The sequence below is a fragment of the Theobroma cacao genome, chromosome 4 (assembly GCF_053813885.1).
Source record: "Theobroma cacao isolate CCN51 chromosome 4, ASM5381388v1, whole genome shotgun sequence".
Lineage (NCBI taxonomy): Eukaryota > Viridiplantae > Streptophyta > Magnoliopsida > Malvales > Malvaceae > Theobroma > Theobroma cacao.
This window is the reverse complement of record NC_142642.1, coordinates 32,730,028-32,756,576: the sequence shown is the minus strand read 5'-3', so window position 1 is coordinate 32,756,576 and position 26,549 is coordinate 32,730,028. Positions and strand designations below refer to the sequence as shown.

The following is a 26,549-nucleotide window of genomic DNA, read 5'->3' as shown; positions in this document are numbered from 1 at the left end:
GGTTATTTGACGTTAAAATAAGGAATTTTTATTCTTAAATTTTTATAGAAAAATATAATGTAATGTAATATAAATGCAATTTAAAAATATGAATAAAACTAATATGTACAAAAAGGGGTAGGTATTTGCTTTATTATTGTTATTATTATAAAAAAATCCTTATTTAAATTGCTATTTAAGGAGTCAATGCATTTCACTATCACTGAAAACAATTTTGATTATTTAATATTTACACAACTAATCCAAAGTGGTACCTGACTAATGCCGATCTTCAGGTTCCTACTAATCCCAAACACCCCCCCACCCCCAAAAAAAGGGTCCATGATTTTCATAAAAACACCCCAAATCATTTCCTGTTATGCCATCTATGTCCCATGATTCAGAATCCTCTCCTTCCTCCAGCAGGGACTGGTTCTTCCCTTCCCCTTCCTTCATCCACTCCACTTCCAACCCTTCACAATCCCCAAATTACCCCCGAAGGTGGACCACAATCCCCAGGCATTCCCCCCCTTCTCCTCCTGATTGGAAGCCTTCTAAAACGCCGACGTTTCGAAGCGTTTCGTTGTCCGATTCCGCCCCCTATGGAGACCGCAAGTACAGTCGGATTCGCCGCAGAGTCGACTTCACTCGTAGGAGCGAGAAATCGTCGAAACAAGAAGAAGACGGCGCCATTTTGGAGCAGAAACGGGGCGTTTCTAATGCCGTCTCGGGTGGAAAACAAAACGTTTTGAGTGACAAAACGGCGTCCGGTGAAATGGGTATCCGGATTGCCTGTCAACGGATCAAAGTCCGGTGGCAGATGGCGTTTTCTATAGCTGTATGCTCTTTTTTCCCCACTTTCTCTCTCAAAAATTAAAAACTCTTCTTTTTCCTTTTGATTTTCTTATAGTTTTTGTCTGCTTTGCTTTACAGATTTTAATCACAGCTTTTGGTTCTTTGGTCCACAAGAATTTCTCTTTACATAACCGAGTCATCGAATTGCAGGTACATTCAATATTTATGCTGCCTTTCCCTACAAAGCTGATCATATTTTATGCTTAGTTTAGTGGCCATGTTTGTTAGTTGTATAGTTATTGGTCTATGCACATGTTTTTTTTTTTGGTCCCGTGATTCAGTTCATTTTTCATTTTGATCAAAATTTTTATACTTTAAAGAGTTTACAGCCGCTTACTGAACTTTTTAAAAGTTCATGCATGCTTGATTCATTTGTAAATGATTAACTGGGGCTGTATTTGGTTGTTGCTTTTTGCTTTTCTTTTTTACCAGGAAAAGTTGCTATGATGCAATGGTGTAATTGATTAAATGAAGTGAATAGAAAATATAACACACATTCAATTTAATTATGTCATATAAAAGATAAATAATCCATTTTTTACCCACAAAAATTTAATTTCTAATTATATAAAAGTATTAGTAGTATTTGCTTTTGTATGGAAATGCATTTTTTTCTTTTTCCTTCCAAAAGTAACAACCAAATGATACCTTAGTTTTCTACCATTGGGAGGAAGCCTAATTCATTTCTCTAAGTTACAGGAAAATAATGGTGATAATTAAGCTTGTTCATGAATACTTTTTTGAACATCTATCAAATCTAGGGTTGATTTATTTATGTAATAATATTTGAGTAAGTTCATGTGAGAAAACTTGCTAACTGAAAATTATTTCTTGCGTGTAGGACCAAATTTCGAATCTGAATATCAGATTACAAGCTTGCAATTTGTTGGACTCTGTAGATACTAATACTATGTTGCAAGAGAGTGATCATCTTTCAAGTAAAGGCTTAAAGATTCTAGCTCTGATTGTCTCACTCGCGCTGCTATCCATACCTATTTTTATTTTCAAGTATATTGACCATGTATCTAAGTTGAGATCCTCAGAAAACTCTTCTGAAAAGGTTTCTCTTAATAAGCAACTTGAATATCGGGTAGATGTCTTTTTATCAGTTCATCCATATGCTAAGCCACTTGCTTTATTGGTTGCTACTCTAATGCTTATTTGTCTCGGAGGTTTGGCACTCTTTGGCGTCACTGATGATAGCTTAGCAGATTGCCTTTGGTTATCTTGGACTTTTGTTGCTGATTCAGGTAACCATGCCAACTCTGAAGGTATCGGTCCCAGATTAGCTTCTGTTTCTATTAGCTTTGGTGGGATGCTTATATTTGCAATGATGCTCGGGCTTGTTTCTGATGCAATTTCTGAGAAGTTTGATTCGTTGAGGAAAGGAAGAAGTGAGGTTGTTGAGCAAAACCACACTCTAATTCTTGGATGGAGTGATAAATTGGTAAACTTTTGATTCCATAATTTATCTATGGTTATGACTCTTCATTTGGGTTTTATATATTTAATTTTGTGCTTATTGGCTGATGGGAATGAGCTACTATATATTATCTATTTCCCCCATAATAGAGGCTAAACATTCTAGCATTAGAACCTTTACATATACTTACACCATGTGCATACCTATTATACATTTTTGATGATATATACACACACATGGTGATACAGGATAAAGAGAAGTTGATTGAACAATTAAAAATTATTTAGGATTTCATTTAATTATTTTCCTGTGTTTTATGTGTTCAATTCGAATTTTCAGTATTTAGGTAATTATTAAGGCAGTTAGGGTTATATTTGATATTTTGCTATTAGGGTTTAGGGTTTAGCTTATAAGTACCCATGTTGTTTCAGTTTCACTAGTTTTGAATGATGATATTGAGGTTTTGGAATATTGAGTTTCAGATTTCCACTCTATTGATTCCCTCTGTTTCCATTTTTGTTTATTATTTGTATCTAATTCTCTGGTTTTCCCTCCCTAGTTTTTAATTTCTCCCTAGTCTTTTCTGTCTTTCTGAATTTCCCTACTATGATTTCTATCTATCTGTTTCCACATTCTTGTTCTACATTATACGTATATATGAATTTGCATATGCATGTACTCTATGCAAGACCCAAGGCTTACTGCGTGATTTAGTGTTTGGGTTATAATTATCCTTCTGACTTCACAATAAGAGGGTTTGGCCTTTTTGTAGCTATTGCCAAAATTGTCCTATTCCACTTTGGTAACTTGGGATATCTCTATAAGTTTTTTCAGATACAATATTGGCATGTATGGAAGCTTTTTATGCTGTTGTGCCCTATATTGTGATTATTTTGTTGTGATGCAGGGTTCATTGCTCAACCAACTTGCCATAGCTAATGAGAGTTTGGGTGGAGGGATTGTCGTAGTGATGGCTGAACGGGACAAGGAGGAGATGGAGCTTGATATTGCTAAAATGGAGTTTGATTTCAGAGGGACATCTGTGATATGCAGAAGCGGTAGCCCTCTGATTCTGGCTGACCTTAAAAAAGTATGGTTCTTTTCTTCTCCATTCATATGTCAAAATAAGTTACCCTCCACTGAAAAGCTGAGCTATCAGATTTAACTGATTCAAATCTCTTAAAGTAATTAAAAATAAAAAACTGAATCAGGTAATGCAGTTGAGGAAACAGGGATGGCGATTTTAATTGATATCAAAATGGTTTCTGTGATTGAGCCAGTGAATATCTATCCCTCATTTTAAGTTACAGAATATCTCATTAATTTGAAGCAATTTCTAGAAGCCTAAGGATGTTGTAAGCTTTGTAACCAAGCTTAGCTATTATAATTGCATTCTTCATATCATTGAGATTTATGTGGACTGATTTGCACATTTTTCCCTTTGAACAGTGTTTTACTAGTCTCTCGCTTTTATAAACCACAGAAATTAAAGGAAATGGGTACATGTTGGTAGCAGAAGTAGATCAAGTTCTTTGTCAACCTTGTTCTAGATTTGTAATCAACTTGCCTAGGTTTCTGTGTCAATTCTGGTGCTTCAGAGTGATTGCTGCACCTTCACTTTGCTTTAGATTCACCTATACATTGTGCTACACGATCAGGGAAATATTTTCTCTGCTGGTTGACGATATCTAATGCTGAAAGTGTTTGTACATGTTGGTGCCACTAATTGTTATGCTGACATGCCAATTCTTTTAGGTATCTGTATCCAAGGCCCGTTCAATTATTGTCCTTGCTGAAGATGGAAATGCTGACCAGGTCTTAAGCAGATGTGTTAATGTGATGTATCTGTGATATTGGATGACAGGTGCTCACTCTTATTGATGGTCTATTGCAGAGTGATGCTCGTGCTTTGAGAACAGTCTTAAGTTTGACAGGAGTAAAGGAAGGGCTAAGAGGGCATATTGTGGTGGAACTAAGTGATCTTGACAACGAGGTTCTTGTTAAACTTGTTGGTGGAGAACTTGTTGAGACTGTTGTAGCTCATGATGTTATTGGGCGCTTAATGATTCAATGTGCACGGCAGCCAGGACTTGCACAGGTTGGGTTATGCAATTTTTACCATGAGAACTATGTTCAGTGATATTGCACTTGCAGCAGTGTGAACGTTGATGTTCCTTGTTGATCTTTTTGGACTTAATTTTCTTTCTTTTTATTATTTTGGTATTCAGCCCTATCAGTGCTTCCTTATCATTTATATTTGTAATAATTGTGGATTGGTTATGACAGATATGGGAAGATATCCTTGGCTTTGAAAACTGTGAGTTCTACATAAAAAGATGGCCTCAGTTGGATGGTATGCAATTTGAGGATGTATTGATCAGTTTTCCTGATGCTATTCCTTGTGGAGTCAAGGTTGCTTCCCATGGGGGTAAAATTATCCTGAATCCTGATGACTCATATGTTCTACAAGAAGGCGATGAAGTCCTTGTTATAGCAGAAGATGATGACACCTATGCTCCAGCCACGTTACCTATGGTGATTTCATTTATGAATGCAGAATAAATTTCTTGGTCTTTCTTGCTAGCCTTTTCCTTTTGTTTGTCATTCTATTTGGCCAATCTGGCATCAGATACTTGCCTTATTCAAGTCAGGCTGCATTGAGGCTCACTAGTTGGAGAAATCAATAAAATAAATAAATAAATAAATAAATGCAGAAACAGATAGGCGGAAGAAAGAAAACAGTCATGCAATTTGGCCAGAATTATAGTATGGTTTTATCGTTATCAGGTCTCCAGCCAGTTTTCATTTAGTTCTGTAAATTTGTCTCAATCTGAAGTGGTCATCTGTACATTGAGCTGATGACCTGTACTGGTATGCACAATTTAATGAATGCAATTGTAGGTCTATGATAGATTTGTTGTCTGCCTTTTGTCTATAGTAAGACTTAGAGTTAGATCTTCTTGTCACTTACCATTTACTTGCTGAAGTGATAGAATACTGCAACAATGACCTTTCTTTTATTACTATAAAATACTTGCCATTGCTATGTTCTGCAGTCAACATAATCAATGATGACACAAGAAACTAGTGAAGAACTTGGATAAAATATTGGAGAGAATGCCAATTGGTTGTTTCTCTTTCACTATGTTCGCTCTCAGTGTAATGTGATAAAGAGTTTGTTGCTATAATTATGGAATAGTCTAAAAAATTGAGTGAAATAAAGTAGGAATGTAAAGGGAGCGGACCACGTTTAGGTTTTGATTCATGAAAGAGAAGCTGTTCTGGTTTGGCACAATAGGATGATGCCCATGATGAGATAGTAGGGCATACCATAGTTAAAACAACTTACAAAAATATAATCAATTTGGTCATTCAGGTCAAAGAAGCATCATTCATGCACATTGCTCGACCAGCAAGAAAGCCCCAGAAGATTCTACTGTGTGGATGGAGGAGAGACATTGATGATATGATTGTGGTACGTTCTTTCTAATTGAAGCTCCTAATTCCTTTTTCTCTTCGGCTGAATGCTGCAGGTATGGAGAGGAAATTTACCCAGAGACTTTATTGTCCCAAAGTCGACAGAAAAAATACTTCTTTGTGGTTGGCGACGGGATATAGAAGACATGATTATGGTAATATTACAAGGGATCTACAATGATGCTGCCAAGTGCTTCTTGACTGCAGTTCCCACTGTGTAAACTGTGGTGATTGATGTTTCAGAATTTCTCTATGATATTGTCACTCAATATCTAATGTTAATTGCAATATTTCTTCATAAAATTCTAGACTTTCTTTCCATATTTTTGCTTTTGATGCACAATAGAGAATGCAGTTCATTCTTTGCTACATTAGCAATGTATATTCATTCATGTTTGTTTAGGTTTTGGATGCCTTCCTAGCTCCTGGGTCAGAACTCTGGATGTTCAATGAGGTTCTTGAAAATGAGAGGGAAAAGAAGCTTATTGATGGTGGTCTGGACCTCACAAGATTGGTAAATATAACACTGGTTAATCGTGAAGGGAATGCAGTTATACGACGTAACCTAGAAAGTCTTCCCTTGGAATCTTTTGATTCAGTAAGTATCTCTATCACTGGTGTATTTATGATAACGGCATACAGTAAGGAAATGTCAGTTAATAATCACAGTAAATGTTAGAAGGCATGGCAGCCACCTAGCAGATTTCCATGACAATGTATATTTTAGATGAAGGTTGGATAATGAAAATTTTAAGATGAAGGCTATTATCCTACTAAATGAGTTTCCTTAAAAATGTCAATTAAAACACAGCAGGTCATTTATATCCTTGTTTTTTTTTTTTTTTTAACTGGGATAGATGAAGAGACAATTTTCAGGGCTTCTACAATATTTTTCCATCTTTAATTTCTGAACATATTTTTGTGGTCTGCACAGATCCTAATTCTGGCTGATGAATCTGTGGAAGATTCAGCCATTCAAGCTGATTCCAGATCTCTTGCCACATTACTATTGATTCGTGATATTCAGGTGCTTTGAGTTTTGATCTTTAAGTCAAATTTAATTTAATGGATTGGATATTGAGCTTATCTTAAGAAGTTATTATTGTTCTTTTTGAACAATCATTTTACGAGTTTATAACGCACTATTAGAAAATTTCTTTGTGAACCCCTTGGTCCTTATCAACAAGTTATAAGAATAAATTTTAAGTTTGCTTATTAGTCATGATGGGCATATTCTTGACAGCATATCACACGCCTTTACTTCAGATATTGACTTTCAGTCTTTCTGTCTTTCACAACCATAAATTTTGTAATTTACACATTTTGTTTTTGCCAGGCCAAGCGTCTTCCGTTTAGAGAAGCTATGGTAACACGCAGTCACAGAGGAAGTTTCTCACAAGGTTCCTGGATTGGGGAGATGCAGCAAGCTTCAGATAGATCAGTAATAATCAGTGAAATTCTGGATCCAAGGACTAAAAATTTATTATCCATGTCAAAGATTAGTGATTATGTTTTATCAAATGAGCTAGTCAGTATGGCATTAGCTATGGTTGCAGAGGATCGGCAAATAAATGATGTACTGGAAGAGCTCTTTGCAGAAGAGGTACTCTTTCTTTCATGAAACCTTTATGTTGACTTGTTTATAAGTAGTAACAAAACAAGAAAAGAGCTTGGCTAAATGGTTCTGCACTAATGCTGTTGCCTTTCAAAAACTTATAACTTGTGAAAAAGTTATCCTGGAGCTTCTAAATCATGTGAATGAGATTTGTCTGTGTAAATAGTATTTCTTCTGTCATACAAAGTAATCTGTATATTAGATATCACTATTTCTATATATAAATCCACATCTTCTCTAATTCTAGTCATGTGGGCCTTGACTAGCAAATACTACCTTTGAGTGTGATTTCTACAAAATACAGGTCAAGGTTCAAAGATAGTTGGAAGGACCAATGTGTAATAATTGACAGCATGACACTATAGATGAGGTGTAAGAGTGATGTTTGTCCATTTTCTACCGGGTTGGGAAGAAGATACGAGTCAATTTGGTCCAGGCAGAAGTTAATACCTTACTAATATTCATTAACTGGTTATCCTTTTGACTGAAGGACTGTTTCTGCCCAAAAAAGTTGGCTGAACTTTGCTTTTCCTATGTTACAGATTTGCAGATGCAGAAATGCTGTACCCGGAAAGCTTTTTATCTCTAGTGTTGATATATAACTGATAATTGTTATTTTTGATGCTCCAATAGCTTAGATTAATTATTATCTTTGCTTTTACTTTTCTCATATAATTTAGGGAGTTTCATTGTTACACAAAGCACTAGTGTATTTGCATGTATTTTTTAATGTGGTTTAGGTCATGAAAGATTGGGAAGAACAAACTTCTGCATTTGTTTTCATTAACTTACAGAGACAAGAATTGGTTTCTCAACCTCTTGACTAAGCTTTGTACTATTGGCATGTTCATCCAAAGGATTGAAAGATAATGAAAATGATATATAGGTCACTCAGACTATATGTTATGTCTTGTTCTATGAAGGATCTAAAACCATTTAAAGCAGTATAACAACACTTGATTAGAACTCATTTGCACAATTCTATCGCACTTGAAGCATTAACTTATACTGTTGACTCTTTGCCAGCCATTTTGTTTATTCAGGTTCTTGCTGCTTGTAGAACTTATCATGTATCTTCTCATTACAATAACCTTGTTAATCATTTATGAATTTTTTGGGTTTTATCAGGGAAATGAGCTGCATATTAGGTATGCAGATCTTTACCTTCATGAAGGTGAAGAATTGAGTTTCTATGAAATAATTTTACGAGCTCGGCAGAGGCGAGAGATTGTTATAGGTTATCGTTTAGCAAGAGCAGAGAGAGCTGTTATCAATCCACCAGCCAAAAGTGAGAGAAGAAGGTGGTCAGTGAAGGATGTGTTTGTGGTGATCACAGAGAAGGAATGAGTTTGTTCCTTTTTATGCTTCAAGAGGACATCCTTGACACGTAAGATTTCATTTGAAATCACTGAAGCATTGAACTTCTTACAGCTCAAAGTTCACAAATCTGAGATGTACATATAACAGCAGTTGGGCAAATAGATAAAAATCTACTCTTGAATCCTTCCATCAGAAATCAAACCGATAGCCAAGCTGCTTACAAAGTGTCCTATTTACCACATATCTTCCAATTTTTTGTTTTCACCTAAACAAATATTCAACCTTTGTATCATTCCTCCCTTCTGTATATGTATGAATTCCATATCCTTATTGTTACTCATGGTTTATAGGGTCCTTGGCCCCTCCGTATATGAGTCAAATTTTGTTGGAATTCCTTTTCTCTTTTGCGATATGTTTCCTAGACCTCAAATATGTCCTAGGACTGCAGTTATAGCAATAGAAGCCTATGCATACATCCCATGTTTTACATGCACTAGTGTACTAAATCTTGATCATTAGGAAGGAGAAGACTATATTTTATTGTGTAACCAATAAGACTTATCATTGCCGAAAATAAAAACCTTATGTCGTTTGCTTTTTTCCAATTTCTTTTAGCGGGTTGATGCTGATGCTTACTTGTCAACTAGTCATCATCCGAAATCTTTGTGGATTTGCTTATGCACCATTTTATAGATAAAATTTTGGATTAACCTCTTAACCGTTTAGTGTCTGTTGCCTACTTGCCATGATTTCCAGTACTGCAAAATTTGCTTCTTTCTTTGGTTTTTGTTATTCTGACACTTGTTTACTTTTTCGGGGTATTGTAGCAAAAATGGCTGAAGATGTTCTCAGTGCTGTTAAGTAGAGTTGTGTCGAGTGATTTCAATTACCAAAGAACAGATCGACCTCGCATGGGGTTTCAAGGAGGAGCTAGAAAAGCTTGGTGACTCACTAGCTATAATTATATATAGCTTTCTTGCAAGATGCAGAGGAAAGGCAAACAAAGGATAACTCAGTGAAGCTTTGGCTGGAAAAGCTCAAAGATGTTGCTACTGAGGCCGATGATGTGCTTGATGAGTTCCGTTTCAAGATGGCTAAAAGAACTTAAGGACATTCATAAATCCTTGGATGACCCTAACCTGACAAATTGGCCAACCTTAGATGAGCTAGCTGTAGGCATAACTCCTGAAGTTGGAGGATCAAATGAGGAGACAAGTCTCCTGTCTAGATGACTCAAACGTGGAAGGGAAAGTGGTGTTTCAAAACTACTTCTCTCTGTTAGTAGGTATGGCAGACCTTGGAAAAACTAGTATATAATGATGTGGAAGTAACAAGGCAGTTTGATGCAACGTTGTTGGGTGTGTGTGTCTGCTAATTTTGATGCCAAAAGGATTTTAAAACAGATCCTTTGATCATTTTATTGGTGAGCAAATCTCAATATTTGAAAACAAGGTTGCTTTAGTTGAGAAACTTTGAAGGGAAACATCATCTTCTTGTTCTTGATGGTGTGTGGAATGGTTGACCAATAGGACGACGACCTAAAGCTCTGTTTGTCTGGAGTTAATGATATAAAGGGTAATGGAACTATTGTAAATATTTCATATAATGAAATATTTTGATGATTATATTTCATATAATGCATTTAAATTTCTAGCTAAAATATAAAATTAAATCGTAAGAAACAAACAGGAAAAGAAAGAAAAAGAATAAAAAAAATTCATTTTATAACTTAAAATAATTCGTGTCTTTAAATATTGAAAAAGAGATAATACAAATAGAAGGAAAAATATTAAAAAAAAATTGAAAGGATGATTCAGTATTAGTGACTCCACCACTAGCTATTGTTGTTCTAGTTTAATACAGATAACTCAGTATAAGGGTATAGTTTGAGACATATATTGTAAGTAATGTACATCTAATAAAAGAAATTAATACATAAGTTAATAAATCAACATAAACTACTCATAGAGAATTAAAAACATAAAAAATGGAAAATAAAATAAAAGAACTTAACAAAGTTTGCTTCAATCAACCTAAACTATTTGCTTTTGGAATAAATAAACATGATCAAGTGGAGTATACTGCCGATATCTTGTTTAGTCAAAGTGGCAACACGGACTTTCACATTAATCAAAATCAATTCATCTGTGCCTTCCGTTCTGGTATAGTCTTTTAACCTTTGATACGTTTGTTTTTTGAGTACAATCATTCAATGCTTGTTGCCCATGATTACCACCGTTATCTTTGGTTTTTGAAAGGTTTCTGACACAAACTCCCCCACTTTCCCAGAGTTTTTAAGCGAAGATGGGTGAAGCTGTTCTCAGTGCGGTTGTGGAAGGAGTGGTGTCAAAAGCTACTTCAGTTGCCATACAACATATCAACCTTGGATGGGGTTTCGAAGAGGAGTTGGAAAAGCTGGGTTATTCACTGCCCATAATTCGAGCTCTCTTGCAAGATGCAGAGGAAAGGCAGAGAAACGACAAGTCAGTGAAGCTATGGCTGGATAAACTCAGAGACGTCGCTTATGAGGCTGATGATGTGCTAGATGAGTTCACTTACGAAATTCTTCGAAGGAAAGTTGAGATTCGAGACCAAATCAGGAGAAAGGTACTATACTTCTTTTCTCCCTCCAATCCCATCCTGTTTCGTCTCAAAATGGATAAAAAAATTAAGGACATTCATAAATCCGTGGATGGCCTTAACAAATTGGCCGATCAGCTTGGTCTCCAGCAGAGAGCTATTGACGTAACTCCTGTACTTGGAGCATCAAACGAAGAGACAGTCTCCTTCCTAGACGACTCCAAAATTGTTGGGAGGAAAGCTGATGTCTCAAAAGTAGTTGACTTGCTAATCAACCCGAGTGATGGGCAGATTATCTCTGTTATACCTATAGTAGGTATGGCAGGTCTTGGGAAAACTACTTTGGCAAAACTAGTGTACAATGATGTTGAAGTGGAAAGGCACTTTGATGTAAAATTCTGGGTATGTGTGTCAGATAACTTTGATGTCAAAAGGATTTTAAGACATATGTTAGAACATCTTACTGACGAAAACACTACATCGTTTGAGAACAAGAATTCGATTCTTGAGAAATTTAAGAAGAAGTTAGAAGGGAAAAAGTATCTTCTTGTTCTTGATGACCTGTGGAGTGCTGAGAAGTGGGAAGACCTAAGGCTTTGTTTGTTAGGAGTCAATAGAAACAAGGGGAATAAAGTTATTGTAACAACCCGGAATGAACTTGTGGCACTAAAAGTGCAAACACTTGTTGATCAATGGCACCACCCGGAAGGACTAACCCACGATGAATGTTGGTCCATAATCAAAGAAAAAGCATTTAAAAGCTCTGCAACATCTCAAGAATTAGAGTCAATAGGAAAGGAAATTGCAAAAAAATGTAAAGGTGTTCCATTAGTAGCAAAAGTGATAGGAGGGACGATGCGCAATGAAATGGGCCAAGAGGCATGGTTGAACATTCATAGAAGTGATGTTTGGGGCTCAGTGGAAGATGCATTGAGATTAAGTTTTGACCGGTTGTCTTCACCTCTCAAAAGGTGTTTTGCATATTGTGCCATTTTCCCTAAAGACTTCCGCATTGAGAAAGAACAGTTAATTCAACTTTGGATGGCTGAAGGTTTTCTTCAACCACTTCATGGTAGTTCTATGTCAATGATGGATATTGGTAATAAACACTTCAATGACTTGTTGTCTAATTCCTTATTCCAAGATGTGGAGAAGGATGCGTGTGGAAATATTATAACATGCAAGATGCATGACATGGTGCATGATTTTGCAATGTCTGTTTCAAAATTTGACATCTTGATTTTGGAGGCCGGTTCCTCTGGCCGCACAGATATTTGCAATGTTCGGCATCTTAATGTGATTGACTATAGGGAATCATTACCAACTGTCTTAACAAGTGCTGCTCCAAAATTGCACTCTCTGTTTTCAAAAATCGATGTCTTCCAAAAAAGGTCAAGTACCTTCAAAAGCTTACGAGTTCTAAATTTTTATGGTGCTAATCATGTCTATGAGTTGCCAGCTTCCCTTGGAAAGTTGAAGCACTTGAGATATTTTGACATCTCAAAATCTCGTATCAACACATTGCCTAGATCCATCACCAAACTTTACAATTTGCAGACGTTAAGATTCATGCGTTGCTGGTCACTCACACTGCCAGATGGACTCAGGAATTTAATCAGCTTGAGGCATATTCATTTTGATCATGAAACACTTCAACCAGTTGAGATTGGACACCTTACCTCTCTTCAAACATTGACAATGTTCATTGTGGGTCTAGAAAAGGGACGTCTAATTGAAGAGCTAAAATGCTTAGATGAACTGTGTGGAGAATTAAAGATATGCAAGCTTGAACGTGTTAGAGACAAAGAAGAGGCTATGAGAGCAAATTTATTGCATAAGACAAAATTATGCAAGCTAATATTTGAATGGAGCTCTGCAAAAGATAGCTATGGTAACACTGAGGAAGTGTTGGAAGGTCTCCGACCTCACTCAAATTTGCACAGCTTAATTATTAGGAATTACGCAGGAGAGAATTTTCCTTCTTGGATAGTAAGAAGTGTTGCTGGTTCCAGTACCTTGTTTTTGCTTAACAATTTAATGGAGTTGGAATTGATCGAATGCAGAAGATGTAAAAGCCTTCCGACACTTGGGCATTTGCCCAGTCTCAAAATTCTCAAACTGAAAAAGTTGAAAAGCGTCAAGTGCATTACTAGCGAGTTTTATTACAATAACAGTAGCCATGGAAAGGGTGCTGCAATCACATTGTTTCCTGCACTAGAGAAATTCACCTTGGATCACATGACAAAACTAGAAGAATGGGCAATAGCAGACTCAGCAACAACAACTGCTTTTCCTTGCTTGGAGGAGTTAAATATTTTGTGGTGTCCTGTCTTGAAAAGTGTTCCAATTACAAGGCATCCTTCATCTCTTCGAAAGCTTCATATCGAGTGGTGTGAAGAGTTAAGCAATATAGCAGAAGAGCTATCCGCTTCCAAATGTCTCAAGGAATTAATCATAGAAGGTTGTTCCGAGTTAAGCTCCATTCCGGATTTGGAAGGATTTTCTTCTCTCGTAAACTTAGAGCTTGTTCACTGTGACAAATTGGAAAGTCTTCCTTTAATGGGACGATGTTCAACTCTTCAGAAGTTCCACATTGAAGAGTGTAGGAAATTAATCGATATACGAGATGGATTATCTTGCTCCACTCGTCTCAAAAGGTTATTTATAAAATCGTGTCCTAATTTATCCTCTGTTCCAGATTTAGAAGCATTTTCCAGTCTTGAAAGTCTAGAAGTTTTTTGCTGTGACAAATTGGAAAGACTTCCCATAATGGGGCGTTGTTCATCTCTTCAAACTTTCCATATTGGCAGGTGTGAAAAGTTAAACAAAATAGGAGATGCACTATCTAAATCCCCTTGTCTGGAATCTTTAGTTATTGAGGATTGTGGTTATCTGAGCTCCGTTCCGAGATTGGACGGGCTCTTTTCTCTTAAAGAGTTGATAGTTTGCCATTGTCCTCAGTTGACAAATTTTCAAATAACAGGTGAATTTTCATCTCTTGGGGAGCTCCATATCGAAAATTGCAGGGAACTGAATTGTATTGGGGATGGACTGTCTACTTCCACACGTCTCCAAAAGTTGAGCATACGCCTTTGTCCGAAGCTGAGCTCCATCCAACCTATAGATGGACTTTCCTCTCTTAAGGGCTTGGACTTTACAGAATCTGGCCAAGGCTTAACTTGTCTACTACCAAGTTTACTGCAATTCAATAATTGTCTTAGGGAGCTGACTATATCTGGTTTCTCTAATCTGATATCTATTCCAGAAAATCTGGGGAAATTGCATTCTCTGGTTTACTTAAACATCACGTGGTGTCCAAAATTGAGGTGCATTCCAGAGGACATCCTTGGCAATTTGACCCATTGGAAAGATTGAGGATTGGTGGTTTCTCAGAAGAGCTAGAGGAGTTCCCAGGTCTCAGTTCCGTCCAACACCTCCAAGCCTCCCTTGAATATTTGCATCTAATTGGATGGGAAAAGCTAAAGTCTCTGCCGCCCCAACTGCAGTGCCTCACTGCCCTTAAAAAATTGCGTATAGAGAGGTTTCACGAAATGGAAGCCTTGCCCGAGTGGTTTGGAAATCTCTCATTACTTCGACGGCTAAAACTTATTTCTTGTCATAATCTCATGCATCTGCCTTCCCTGAAAGTTATGCAAAGCCTTACCTTAAAGAAGCTTCAATGTTCAGATTGTCCTCGATTAAAGGAAAGATGCGCCAAAGACAGCGGTCCAGAGTGGTCCAAGATTTCCCACATTCCACGAACCTTTATTGATGGTAATAAGTTCAATGTAAAAGCCACAAATTCTCGTCTTTCTATGAATTTTTATCAGTAGTCTCCTTTCTTCCTGTAGGCTCAAACGTAACCTTCTTTTGTTTCTTCCCAATCCAGATAATCCACATGGCTTTTTTGCATTTGCAGGATTAAGTATGGGCCTTTACATTACTCATGTTAAGACCAATAGAAGTAGAAACTGAAGTGATTAGCAGAAAAGTAAGTTCTGGTTCTCAATTTCTTTCCCATGCGATGCATGACCATTTCCATTTCTTGGAACATGTTGGTTGTAAATAATGCATCCAATTCACCTCATGGGCACCAAATCACATTGCATTGGAACCCCCTTTGGTTCCTGGAAATTTATATATGAGATTACCAATATCTTGTTGTCCATGATTACTTTAACAGCCAGTGAATAATCTGTATCGATGATGTTAGTTTTATTTGTCTCATCAATTTTTGAAGCTTCTTTTATTTTTTCTTCTTATATCCATGTTAATCGCGATCAAATACAAGGCGAGCTGAATATAAAATTCTGCCGTGTCTAATCCTCCCTACCTCAACATAAAGTAAGGATATGATATGACTTTGTAGTGCAAAATAATGCTAATATTTTCTCCTGGTATTCTATTTCAGTGTAGAACATTTACTAAGAAAGACCGGCAAGTTTTTTCATTGCACCAACACCCTTGTAGAAAACCCACAAACATATTAAAGTCCGCTTTTGCATCTATTCATTCTGGGAATCAAGCAAGAGTTTAGTTGTGACAAAAGAGAGATTTGACTTTAACTAGATGAAAAATATTTAAAATATTTTTGTGACTAAAAGTTCTGCTTGGACAAATTTGTTTTAATTTGTGTCTCAACATGCCTGGCTGTCTATGCTAACTCTGCTGCTTCAAAGGAGTTGCTGCACCTTTATTTGCTTTATTTCATTCCATACATTGTACATGATCAGGGAAATGCTTTCTCTGCTGGTTGATGATCTCTAATGCTAAAGCGTTTGTACATGTTGACCCCAGCTCTTTGTGCTAACATGCCAATTCTTTTAGGTATCTGTCTCCTGGACTGGTGCAATTATTGTCCTTGCTTGAAGTTGGAAATGCTGACTGCGTTTTGCGCAAACATGTTAATTGGAAGTGTCTCTGATATTGGATGATGATTAATTGCTCTCTCTTAGTACAGAGTGATGCTCGTGCTTTTAGAACATTCTTAAGTTTAACAGGAGTGAAGGAAGGACTCAGACGCATTTTGTGGTGCAACTAAGTGATTTTGACAACGTGGTTCTGTTAAACTTGTTGGCGGAGAACTAGTTGAAAGTGTTGCAGCCCATGATATTATTGGGCCCTTGACGTTTCAATGTGCGTAGCAGCCAGGCGTTGCACAGGTTGCATTTTCCTGACTTCAGTATGGGAACTTTGTTCTGCCATGTTGTACTGATGGTGGTTTCAATGTTGATATTTCATGTTAATCTTTGTAGTATTTTCTTTCTTTTTTGCCAGTTTATTCATATTAAAGCCCACCACTACTTCTGTATCCCTATATCAATGATAATTGTGGAGTGGTTATATATGACAGATATGGCAAGATAATATCTTTGGTCTGGAAATTGTATATTCTGTCGCAAAAGATTGCTGCAACTTGATGGAATATTTGAAAATGAATTGATCAGTTTTCTTGATGCTAATCCTCTGTGGAGTCCAGGTTGCTGCCTGTGAGTAAAATTACCCGGAATCCTGAGGACTCTTATGTTCTACAAAAAAGGCAATGGAGTTCTTGTTATAGCAGAAGATGATGACACCTTAGAGATGGTAGCACATTGAGTCACCTTCTTAATTTATTAATTACATTAAGTGACACTGCTTGTCATCGTCAGACTCCATGATTGTGCTTGAAATTTGCTTTTCTTCTGAAACTCTACACAAATGGATCTGAAAGTTTTTCTACTGCCTATTGGAAGGCCTAGGATTGGCCATCCATGGTGCCAGACCATCAGGCAGCAGTCCATGAGCCACGGGAAGTGGTCTGAAGAACCACCACGTGACACCTTGCTCTGACAAGGCAGAAAACTTTCTTAATATGGCTGTTATCAGTTACAATTGCAAACTCTTGTTGCTTAACGGTGGTCTTGTTTCTATTTATCAAAAGCCACTTACCAGCTCTGGAACGATTACTTTTGACTTTTAAAGCCACACAACCACATTAAGAAATCAGAATTCATCACTCCCAGCTTTTGCGGTGTATACATAGCGCGTCCTTCTTAAGCCAGGCTACTGTGATATACAAATTCTTTGTTCTTCAATATAAGCCCTTCATTTATTTCGTACAGTACATATATGCGCATGGGCATGCTTGAGAAAGATGAGAAAGCTGATCATCGATCTTTCCCCACCCCACCATGCAGGACTTCCTTTAACCGTTCTCCTTCGGAATCTGTTCAAATCAATGTCAACATGTTAAGGTATCTGTCTGTCCCAGATAAATTTTTATTTTAAATTTGTTTAAAAGTACATGCACGTGTCAATCAAATTTATTTTCTTAATAAAAGTTTAACAAATATAGTAAATTATATATACACACACAAAAGGAAAGGCCTATTTTTAACGAGTTGGCACCGGACGCAGACACCCTCAGTCTCCCGCCTTCGGAAGGAGTCCTCCTTCTAACAAAGTCCAAACTCTTCTCCCGCTTTCTCTTTATATTCTTTCTAACGCAAAACCAACAATAAAGCCTTCGCCTTCGCTTTCATTCTCAAAAGGCTTATTTGTCCATTCTCAGTAGAAATATGGCTTCCTCCACTGTCCAAATCCACGTCCATGGTGGTATCGGTTTCGCTTCTTCAAGAAAAACCAACCATCATTCACCCAGAACGGTTTTTTTGGGTCAAAGACTGGGCAAAGCCTCGCCGTTAAATGCCGCCTTCCTACGACTCGCTAAAGCCAACAACATTAAACGGTGCAATGTTGGACCAGTCAGAGTGGTGAACGAGAAAGCAGTCGGAATCGATCTCGGGACCACCAACTCGGCCGTGGCGGCCATTGAAGGAGGAAAGCTGACCATAGTTACTAATGCGGAAGGGCAGAGAACGACGCCCTCTGGGGTGGCTTATACCAAGAATGGGGATAGGTTGGTTGGGCAGATTGCGAAACGGCAAGCCGTCATCAACCCTGAGAATACGTTTTTCTCTGTAAAGAGGTTTATAGGAAGAAAGATGTCGGAAGTGGATGAGGAATCTAAACAGGTTTCGTACAAGGTTGTTAGAGATGAGAACGGGAATGTTAAGCTTGAGTGCCCTGCCATCGGTAAACAATTCGCTGCCGAGGAAATTTCAGCTCAGGTATAGTGTATTGGAGCTTCTTACTTTTGCTGTTATGTTCAGTCATAAATTGGGTTGTCTTTGCAATGCCGACTTCGGCAATTTGAGATGTTGTCAATGAATGTATCGCTGATGAACCTTTTAAAGTTTGGATAAAAATCCATCATTTTACATATCGACTAAATGCATCATTAACGTAGTTCTGTGGCCTTTCACTTCTTTAGTACTTCATAATGGCATTTATAAGCAAAGCGTAAGAATTTAGCACTTTTGCTGTTAGTAATTTAGAATTTTTCTATTGCTAACGGGTTATTTGTAATTTTTTATGTAGGTTTTGAGAAAGCTCGTTGATGATGCTTCAAAATATTTGAATGATAAAGTGACCAAAGCTGTTGTTACTGTCCCTGCTTACTTCAATGATTCCCAAAGGACAGCAACAAAGGATGCAGGTCGAATTGCTGGGTTAGAAGTTCTCCGGATTATCAATGAACCGACTGCTGCCTCTCTGGCATATGGATTTGAGAAGAAGAATAATGAAACCATTCTTGCGTTTGATCTTGGAGGTGGTACTTTTGACGTGTCAGGTATGCTGGCTATTTGAGAACCTGTTTATCTGCATGTATTCTGAAGTTCTATCTTGCAATATTCTTCGTGTTACCATGTGAAATGGTTAGTCATGTGCTTGGGGAATGCTTCCGTGGTTTGGTCTTCATTTATTCTAAGGACTGAGTTTGGTTGACTTCATTTATCTTTTATTGGTGAAGATCCAGCAAATGTTTCATCGTCTATTTCTTAATATGTTACAGTGCTTGAGGTTGGGGATGGAGTGTTTGAGGTGCTCTCTACATCTGGAGACACGCGTTTGGGTGGTAATGACTTTGATAAGGTAGGTATACTTGGATGAACGCCCATTCTACTTTGTCTTAGTTGTATTTTGTAGTGCTGAAGCAAGTCCTATGCATCATATTTTACATGCAGAGAATTGTTGATTGGCTTGCTGACAACTTTAAGAGAGATGAAGGCATAGATATTTTGAAAGACAAACAAGCTCTTCAGCGGTTAACTGAGATAGCTGAGAAAGCTAAAATGGAGTTATCATCTTTAACTCAGACAAACATAAGGCATCTCTCTCCCCCTCTTTTCTATGTGCACATGATCTCGTTTGTGCATTTTCTGTGTGGTGTTTAGTAATACAGCTTTTTCTTTTCTGGTTCCAGTTTACCTTTCGTTACTGCCACTGCAGATGGCCCCAAACACATTGAGACCACCCTTACCAGGGTTAAGTTTGAGGAATTGTGCTCGGACCTACTTGACAGGTAGATTTTATTATTTCAATCTGTTCATATTCTTTTCTTTTTTTTTTTTTAAAATCGGTTTTTATTGCTCCTATATTTTTTGGCTTAAATCACTGAAGATTTTGGGTTTCTCTTGTCTGTTTAATATATTTTGCAGGCTGAGGACACCGGTGGAGAATTCCTTGAGGGATGCAAAACTTTCTTTTAAAGACATAGATGAGGTAATTCTTGTCGGTGGATCAACACGTATTCCAGCTGTTCAGGAAGTTGTGAGGAAGATGATTGGCAAGGAACCTAATGTCACAGTCAATCCAGATGAAGTTGTTGCCCTGGGGGCTGCAGTTCAGGTGGGTTTAGTACTTAGCTTCATAGTACTAATTCCTTTTGGTTGTTGAATGTTACAGGGTTGGATTATAGGATTTTTTGGATTACAAATTTTGCTGCAACTCGTCTTATTATCTTCATAAGTTTTCGTTTTAATGTTTTTCCTTTTGTCTCCCCAATTGGTTGTAGGCCGGTGTTTTAGCTGGAGATGTCACTGATGTTGTGCTTTTGGATGTGACACCTTTGTCACTTGGTCTTGAAACACGTGGTGGTGTTATGACCAGAATCATCCCTAGAAACACTACAGTGCCAACCTCCAAATCAGCAGTGTTCTCAACAGCTGCTGATGGCCAGACAAGTGTTGAGATTAATGTACTCCAGGGTGAAAGAGAGTTTGTTAGGGATAACAAATCTCTTGGCAGCTTCTGTCTTGATGGTATCCCACCAGCACCTCGTGGGATTCCACAGATTGAAGTCAAATTTAACATTGATGCCAATGGTATACTCTCTGTCTCTGCTGTTGATAAGGGCACCGGGAAGAAGCAAGACATCACTATTACTGGTGCTAGTACCTTGCCCAGTGATGAGGTATGCATTTAATGTTGGGATGTATACCAAGTGTTGCTCAGATGAATTGCTTGTAAGACATTCCAAAAATTATTTGCACTTACTTGGTGGCCACGAACTTATGTATTTGCATTGGATGGAAGCACTGGAAATGCCTTCTTTGTTTAATAAACCATTACCTAATTCTGTTTTTAAAATATGCAGGTTGATACAATGGTGAAGAAAGCTGAGAGATTTGCAAAGGAGGATAAGGAGAGAAGAGATGCTATAGACGCGAAGAACCAGGCTGACTCTGTTATCTACCGGACACAGAAGCAGCTGAAAGAGCTTGGAGACAAGGTTCCCGGTCCAGTCAAAGAGAAAGTAAAGGCAAAACTGCAAGAGCTCAGGGATGCATCAGGGGGCTCAACTCAAGGTATGAAGGATGCCATGGCTGCCCTCAACCAAGAAGTTATGCAGCTTGGCCAGTCGCTCTACAACCAACCTGATGCTGGAGGCAGTGCTGGGTCTGAACCTGGTGGTGAAACTGGGCCTTCAGATTCATCAAACAAGGGGACCGGTGGTGATGTAATTGATGTAGATTTCACTGAGAGTAAGTGAAAAGCTGGGTTATTGAACTGTGTATGAGGTATGAGGTTTTCTTGTTGGTCCTGTTTTCCAGAAAGAAGAACATTACTAAACGTAAACTAGCAAATTTTAGCAGGTGCGGTCTAGCTGATGACCAGGCTCCCTCAGACAAGGCAGAAAAGTTTCTTAATATATGATTGTTACCGTTTACAATTGCGAACTCTTGTTACTGAACGGTGGCCTTGTTTCTATTAATCAAAGCCACCTACCTCTGGAAAGATTACTTTCGACTTCTAGTATAAATATTTATATATTTATGAATATATTGAATTGGGTTACAGTACTAAATGATATATATATAATTGGAAAGTCTTGTCTAGTAAGTCTTTTGTGTGGAACATGGTTTCATACTGGGTTGTGACACTTATGTGAAAGGATAAAGGTTTATATATATATATATATATATATAAGGGGGAAAATAAAGGTTATTTTTTAACTCTTGTAGTTTTGGATGTTAATTTAAAAAAAGTTGAAGTTGTTAATATTAAATGTTATGATTTATATATGTTTAATAAATTTTATTTATTTATATTAATTTGTATTAATTTATTTATATTTAGATTATTTGTATATTTTATAATTATAAGTAAAATTTATAAATTTTAATTTTTTTTATTTATAACCGAATCAATCAAATTAATTTAATTTAATTGATTCGATAATCTCTTTAAATTTAATCTAATTGATCAAGAGTTTCATTGGGCTTGAAAGGCTTTGATCAAGAGTAGGCCGTCTTTGAAACAACAAAGGGTGGAATTGAGCCCAACTTCTCCAACCACCTGGATCTTTCCTTCAATCTAAGCAGCAGCGACAAAGTATCAAATCGAACGGTCGTCAATCCTGCGCATCCGATGATTCTAGAATTGTCCACGTGTCACCACCTAACCCTCACACACAGCGCACGCAGACGCTCTACCTTGTTCCTCCTTCCCCTAAAAAAGGTCTAAACCCTTCTCCCTCTTTCTCTTATCTTCTTTCCAGTCATAAGCCAACGACAAAGCTGAAGCGTTTGCCTTTGCCTTTCCAATCTTCTCACTCTCGTTCCTTCTGGGAGTTAGGGTTTCCTTTTCTCTCGGTTTATTGAACGAAAGGCTTACGTATCCTTTGTTAATTCTTATCTTTACTTACACTTAGAAAAATGGCTTCCTCCACTGCCCAAATCCATGTCCTTGGTGGTATGGGCTTCGCATCCTCGAGAAAACCCAACCATCATTCACCCAGAACGGTTTTCTTTGGTCAAAGACTGGGAAAAACATCTTCGTTAAACGCCGCCTTCTTACGACTGGCTAAAGCCAACGGTAAGCGGTGCAATGTTGGGCCGGTCAGAGTAGTGAACGAGAAAGTGGTCGGTATCGATCTTGGGACCACCAACTCGGCCGTGGCGGCCATGGAAGGAGGGAAGCCGACTATAGTTACTAACGCGGAAGGGCAGAGAACGACGCCGTCTGTGGTGGCTTATACCAAGAATGGGGATAGGTTGGTTGGTCAGATTGCGAAACGGCAAGCCGTCGTGAACCCTGAGAATACGTTTTTCTCTGTGAAGAGGTTTATAGGAAGAAAGATGTCGGAAGTGGATGAGGAATCTAAACAGGTCTCTTACAGGGTAGTTAGAGATGAGAACGGGAATGTTAAGCTTGAGTGTCCTGCCATCGGTAAACAATTCGCTGCTGAGGAAATTTCAGCTCAGGTATAGTATACTGTTGCCTTCGTACTTTTGCTGTTATGTTCAGTCATCAATTGGATTGTCTTTGTTATGTCGGCTTGGCAATTTGAGAAATTGGAAATGTTTATGGAACTAAATTCACGGAATTTGAGTTTATTAGCGATGAATGCGTCGTGGATAAACTTTGGTTTGGATAAAAATCTGTTATTGCGCATATCGACTAAATGCATAATTAACATCGTGCTGTGGCCTCTCAATTCGTTGGTACTTCATAATGGCATTTATAAGCTAAGTGTAAGAACTTTGCACTTTTGCTGTTAGTAATTTAGAATCTTTCTATTGCTAACGAGATATTTGTAATTTTGGATATAGGTCTTGAGAAAGCTCGTTGATGATGCTTCAAAATTTTTGAATGATAAAGTGACCAAAGCTGTTGTTACTGTCCCTGCTTACTTCAATGATTCCCAAAGGACAGCAACAAAGGATGCTGGTCGAATTGCTGGGCTAGAAGTTCTCCGGATTATCAATGAACCTACTGCTGCCTCTCTGGCATATGGGTTTGAGAAGAAGAACAATGAAACCATCCTTGTGTTTGATCTTGGAGGTGGTACTTTTGACGTTTCAGGTATGCTGGCCATTTGAGAACTTAGCTATCTGCATGTATACTTAAGTTCTGTCTTACAATGCTTATGTGTTACTAGGTGAAATAGTCAGTGATGTGCTTGGGGAATGCTTCCTTGGTTTGGTCGTCATTTGTTCTGAAGACTGATGACTATTGGTTGACTTCATTTATCTTTTATTTGGTGAAGATCCAACAAATTTTTTATTGTCTGTTTGTTAATATGTTACAGTGCTTGAGGTTGGTGATGGAGTGTTTGAGGTGCTCTCTACATCTGGAGACACACATTTGGGTGGTGATGACTTTGATAAGGTAGGTATTCTTAGATGAACGACCATTCTCCTTTGTCTTTGTTGTATCTTGTGGTGTTGAAGTAAGCACTATGTGTCATATTGTATGTGCAGCGAATTGTTGATTGGCTTGCTGACAACTTTAAGAGAGATGAAGGCATAGATCTTTTGAAAGACAAACAAGCTCTTCAGCGGTTAACTGAGACAGCCGAGAAAGCTAAAATGGAGTTATCATCTTTGACTCAAACAAACATAAGGCATCTCTCTCCAACTCTTTTCTTGGTGCCCATGATTTTATTTGTGCATTTCCAATGTGGTGTTTAGTAATACAGATTTTTCTTTTCTGGTTCCAGTTTACCTTTCATTACTGCCACTGCAGAAGGCCCCAAACACATTGAGACAACTCTTACCAGGGTTAAGTTTGAGGAACTCTGCTCAGACCTGCTTGACAGGTAGATTTATATTATTGCAATCTGTTTCTATTCTTTTCATTTCCAAAACAAAAAGAATATTCTGCTTATATTGTTCCTTAATTTTTTGGCTTAATCACTGAAGATTTTGGGTTTAATATGTTTTGTAGGCTGAAGACACCAGTGGAGAATTCCTTGAGGGATGCAAAACTTTCTTTTAAAGACATAGATGAGGTAATTCTTGTTGGTGGATCAACACGTATGCCTGCTGTTCAGGAACTTGTGAGGAAGATGACGAGCAAGGAACCTAATGTGACCGTCAATCCAGATGAAGTTGTTGCCCTGGGGGCTGCAGTTCAGGTGGGTTTAGTACTGTTTAAGTCATTTTGATAGCTCTATAGTTCTTGTTCCTTTTGGCAGTTGAATGTGACAGGATTGGTTTATAGATATTTTGGGATTAAAATTTTGCAGCAACTTGTCTTATTATCTTTATAAGTTTTAGTTTTAATGTTTTCCCTTCTGTCTCCCCAATTGGTTGTAGGCCGGTGTTTTAGCTGGAGATGTCAGTGATATCGTGCTTTTGGATGTGACACCTTTGTCACTTGGACTGGAAACTCTGGGTGGTGTTATGACCAAAATCATCCCAAGAAACACTACATTGCCCACCTCCAAATCAGAAGTGTTCTCAACAGCTGCTGATGGCCAGACAAGTGTTGAGATTAATGTACTCCAAGGTGAAAGAGAGTTTGTTAGGGATAACAAATCTCTTGGCAGCTTCCGTCTAGATGGTATTCCACCAGCACCTCGTGGGGTTCCACAGATTGAAGTCAAATTTGACATTGATGCCAATGGGATCCTCTCTGTCACTGCTGTTGATAAGGGCACTGGGAAGAAGCAAGACATCACCATTACTGGTGCCAGTACCTTGCCCAGTGATGAGGTAGGCATTTAGTTCTTGGATGAATTTTTATTGTTGCTCAGATTAATTTCTCTTAAGCTATTTCAAAAATTATTTGCACTTATTTTTTTTTTGAAAAGTAATTATTTGCACTTATTTGGTTGCATGGAGTTATATATTTGCATTGGATGCTAGTATTGGAAATGGCTTCTATGTTTAGTATATCATTTCCTAATTCTGTTGTTATAATATGCAGGTTGATAGAATGGTAAAGGAAGCTGAGAGATTTGCAAAGGAGGATAAGGAAAGAAGAGATGCTATAGACACAAAGAACCAGGCTGACTCTGTTGTCTACCAGACAGAGAAGCAGCTGAAAGAACTTGGAGACAAGGTACCTGGTCCTGTCAAAGAGAAAGTAGAGGCAAAACTGCAAGAGCTCAAGGATGCAATTTCAGGGGACTCAACTCAAGGTATGAAGGATGCGATGGCTGCCCTCAATCAAGAGGTCATGCAGCTTGGCCAGTCGCTGTACAATCAACCTGGTGCTGGAGGCAGTGCTGGGCCCGCACCTGGTGGTGAAAGTGGGCCTTCAGATTCATCAAACAAGGGGCCTGATGGTGATGTAATCGACGCTGATTTCACTGACAGCAAGTGAAGCTAGGTTTTGAGTTGTGTACAAGGATTTTTGGCTGGGTGTTGGTGCGGAGGTGGGGATTGAATTTCCTATCATTTTTGTTCCGTGGTAGGTGACAGAAAACAATTGGCTTTAGATTATAGAGGATGAAGCACCATATATAGAATGCGCAAATAGTTATAATTGTGGGTGTTGAGCCCGTGAACGTTGTTTAAATCGTTTGATAAAATGGATTTCTTGAATTGACTTGTATGAATGTTAAGTCTTGGATTGAACCTGTCCAGGGGTTACCCCGTACTTGAGCAAGAGAACTTAATGTTGTACAGTCATCTAAATTCTTTCTTATTGATGCGTACCGCTACCTATTACTCCTCTAGTGCTTCAAGTGGTTAGAACTTAGAAGAGAACAGTCGCACTGTTTGGATTTGTGACGCTTAGCGTCTCAAAATATCCATTTGGCCTAGAGTTTGCTATTGGAAAGACAGAACTTAGAAGCTTTAATATGTAGAGAAAAAACCCCGTTGTGTATCGGGTTGCTTAAAGTTCAAAACGTATCGTTCCGGGGCTCGGATTTTCATCTTCCTTGCCTTTTCCAATCCTTTGGGACCATGCTTTTAGGACAAGGATGGAATAATGGAGGAGATGGTCACACTGCAGCAAAATAACCAAAATTGAGCAGGGGAAGCCCGTCCTAGTCGCCCAGCGAGTCAGTGCTATTGTATTATGTATGGAAGCCCTTGGCACCCTCGATGGAGTTGCTTGCGGTAGACCGTTCCCACAGTATGAGCACATATATGTGGTGGGGCAGCTGTCAGTTGGTACCACCATCTTAAGGAAGTTGGAGGAGTTCGACATTCCCAGCTCTGGCCACTTACGTTGCAA

The 26,549-nt window shown here is 38.1% G+C and overlaps 3 protein-coding genes and 2 pseudogenes across 7 annotated transcripts; all 5 read left to right on the top strand.

The window, feature by feature from the left end:
- Positions 1–274: 274 nt before the first annotated feature.
- LOC18602335 (ion channel CASTOR-like) lies at positions 275–10,120 on the top strand. Of its 4 annotated transcripts, none has more exons than XR_016025852.1 (13): positions 275–817; positions 913–984; positions 1,676–2,281; positions 3,165–3,347; positions 4,013–4,072; positions 4,152–4,355; positions 4,544–4,792; positions 5,791–5,889; positions 6,138–6,332; positions 6,669–6,761; positions 7,071–7,337; positions 7,654–7,791; positions 7,892–8,637. XR_016025852.1 is itself a non-coding variant. In XM_007033654.3 (13 exons), exons 1-12 carry the CDS (start codon positions 359–361, stop codon positions 8,694–8,696), a joined length of 2,706 nt encoding a protein of 901 aa, XP_007033716.3. In that variant the 5' UTR covers positions 279–358; the 3' UTR covers positions 8,697–8,736; positions 9,497–10,120. The 4 variants fall into 4 exon arrangements, 3 of the variants coding, with proteins under 3 accessions (XP_017975305.2, XP_007033716.3, XP_007033715.3); XM_007033654.3 differs by lacking the exon at positions 7,654–7,791 and adding an exon at positions 9,497–10,120 and having other exon boundaries at positions 279–817; positions 8,478–8,736; XM_007033653.3 differs by lacking the exons at positions 5,791–5,889; positions 7,654–7,791 and adding exons at positions 5,634–5,732; positions 9,497–10,120 and having other exon boundaries at positions 279–817; positions 8,478–8,736.
- On the top strand, positions 9,415–10,306 carry LOC148763306 (putative disease resistance protein RGA1; annotated as a pseudogene).
- Positions 10,307–10,845: 539 nt separating this feature from the next.
- On the top strand, positions 10,846–16,674 carry LOC18602334 (putative disease resistance protein RGA4; annotated as a pseudogene). Its single transcript, XR_016025971.1, has 3 exons — positions 10,846–15,023; positions 15,169–15,240; positions 16,077–16,674. The product of XR_016025971.1 is annotated as a putative disease resistance protein RGA4 (transcript).
- A 981-nt stretch (positions 16,675–17,655) lies between these two features.
- LOC18602333 (stromal 70 kDa heat shock-related protein, chloroplastic-like) lies at positions 17,656–21,407 on the top strand. The gene is made up of 8 exons (XM_018118744.2): positions 17,656–18,361; positions 18,672–18,924; positions 19,147–19,226; positions 19,319–19,461; positions 19,558–19,656; positions 19,793–19,982; positions 20,149–20,547; positions 20,731–21,407. The coding sequence occupies exons 1-8, from the start codon at positions 17,810–17,812 to the stop codon at positions 21,124–21,126; spliced, it is 2,112 nt and encodes a 703-aa protein (XP_017974233.2). The 5' UTR covers positions 17,656–17,809; the 3' UTR covers positions 21,127–21,407.
- Positions 21,408–22,106: 699 nt separating this feature from the next.
- LOC108660436 (heat shock 70 kDa protein 6, chloroplastic) lies at positions 22,107–25,942 on the top strand. The gene is made up of 8 exons (XM_007033650.3): positions 22,107–22,840; positions 23,189–23,441; positions 23,668–23,747; positions 23,840–23,982; positions 24,079–24,177; positions 24,306–24,495; positions 24,677–25,075; positions 25,290–25,942. The coding sequence occupies exons 1-8, from the start codon at positions 22,292–22,294 to the stop codon at positions 25,686–25,688; spliced, it is 2,112 nt and encodes a 703-aa protein (XP_007033712.2). The 5' UTR covers positions 22,107–22,291; the 3' UTR covers positions 25,689–25,942.
- Positions 25,943–26,549: the final 607 nt, after the last annotated feature.